The sequence below is a fragment of the Elephantulus edwardii genome, unplaced genomic scaffold, assembly GCF_000299155.1.
Source record: "Elephantulus edwardii isolate Elephantulus edwardi_28Jun2011 unplaced genomic scaffold, EleEdw1.0 scaffold00290, whole genome shotgun sequence".
NCBI classification, from domain to species: Eukaryota; Metazoa; Chordata; class Mammalia; order Macroscelidea; family Macroscelididae; genus Elephantulus; species Elephantulus edwardii.
The window spans coordinates 579,649-581,075 of NW_006400040.1; the positions used below are offsets into that span (position 1 = coordinate 579,649).

The window sequence follows — 1,427 nt, forward strand, 5'->3', positions numbered from 1 at the left end:
TATAGAGAAGACTTGTGTGTGGGCACAGAATCATCAATAAATGTTGTTCCTAGGGTATAGAGAGGAGTTCCTCCTACTCCCATTAACAGTTGCCCCAAGATGAAGACATACAAGTAGTTGGAAAGTGAAGATGTAGAAGGATTGCAACTGGTGCCATTGCTGGTTGCTGAACAAGTATCTTGAACAAGGAAAGAAAAAATTTTATTTTTTATTTTATTTTATTTATTCAGACATTACAGTAATAATTTAAATCTCTTATCTTACAAATTATAATTTCCAAATATAACTTTCTTCCAACAGATCTATACTTTAGTTATATGTAAGCTATTTAGAGATGCATACAGTATTAAAGAAAATTTGACAGCCATTTGAAAAATGGAGAAAAACCTAAAAAACCATATCAAATAAATCATTATTTCTAGCAACAATAACAAAATTCAACAGGGCAGAAAAAAAACAAATCTTGGCAAGGTTATGGAGAGATTGGAACTCTTATTCAAAGCTGGTGGGAATGTAAAATGATACAGCCACTATGGAAACTGTCTGGCATCAATTCTTCTTCTATCCTCCCTAGTCATTGCCCAACTCTGATGCATAACATGTGATTGCACACCCGTATTTATTGCTACACTATTCATAATAGCAAAGAGATAGAAGCAACCGAAGTGTCAACAAACTACTGGATGGAAAAACTATGGTACATTTACACAACACCATTACACAGAACTAAAAAAAAAAAATAAATGAACTCATAAAACATACAGAAGAAGGAACCTAGAGGATATTGAGTGAAATACATCATTCACCAAAGGGGAACACTGTATAACACTGTTATAAAATAGGACAGGGATGAGGGGTCTGGGGAAAGAGTGGATAGATAATGAACACTACAATAGTACAGATGAGAAGAACTGTCCAAAAGAGATATGATTATGCATTATATGTATGACAACAATTTGAAACAAGAATTGCAGGGTGGGTTGGGAAGGGGGAGGGGAGGAAGAAAGTGTTCATCAATGAAAAAATGTATTATTAAAAAGAAACACTTTTTTAGGGAAACTAATCAAGGGTATTTGACCACCTACTAAATTTTATCACTCATACTTTAAGGACAGTGTTTAAAAACCATCTCAGGAAAAGGTTTGAAGCCTTAGTCACTAAAGAATGAAGACCAAAAGAGCTGGAGGGAGACATTAAGAATAACAGCCATGGTAAAAGTAAAAGATTATTCTATTACAAAAGCAGAAGAGGAGAAAAGACCAAGATATATATCAGAAAAAACAATATTGCACTAGAGTATCAAGAAGGGAAGAAATTGGATTATTCACCTTTATCTTGTTGTGGTGTTCAAGTATTTTATAAATTCTAGATATAAGTCCCTTATCTGACATGTCATTACCAAACACTTTTTCCCAGTCTGTGGCTTC

At 33.8% G+C, this 1,427-nt stretch overlaps 1 protein-coding gene across 1 annotated transcript in view; it reads right to left on the reverse strand.

The window, feature by feature from the left end:
- Nucleotides 1-1,427, reverse strand: part of SLCO4C1 (solute carrier organic anion transporter family, member 4C1) — a 34,606-nt gene that overhangs the window by 20,661 nt on the left and 12,518 nt on the right. Inside the window, exon 3 of the mRNA XM_006900687.1 lies at nucleotides 4-178. Within this exon, the coding sequence (XP_006900749.1) occupies nucleotides 4-178 (175 nt within the window). The remainder of the gene's footprint in view (nucleotides 1-3; nucleotides 179-1,427) is intronic.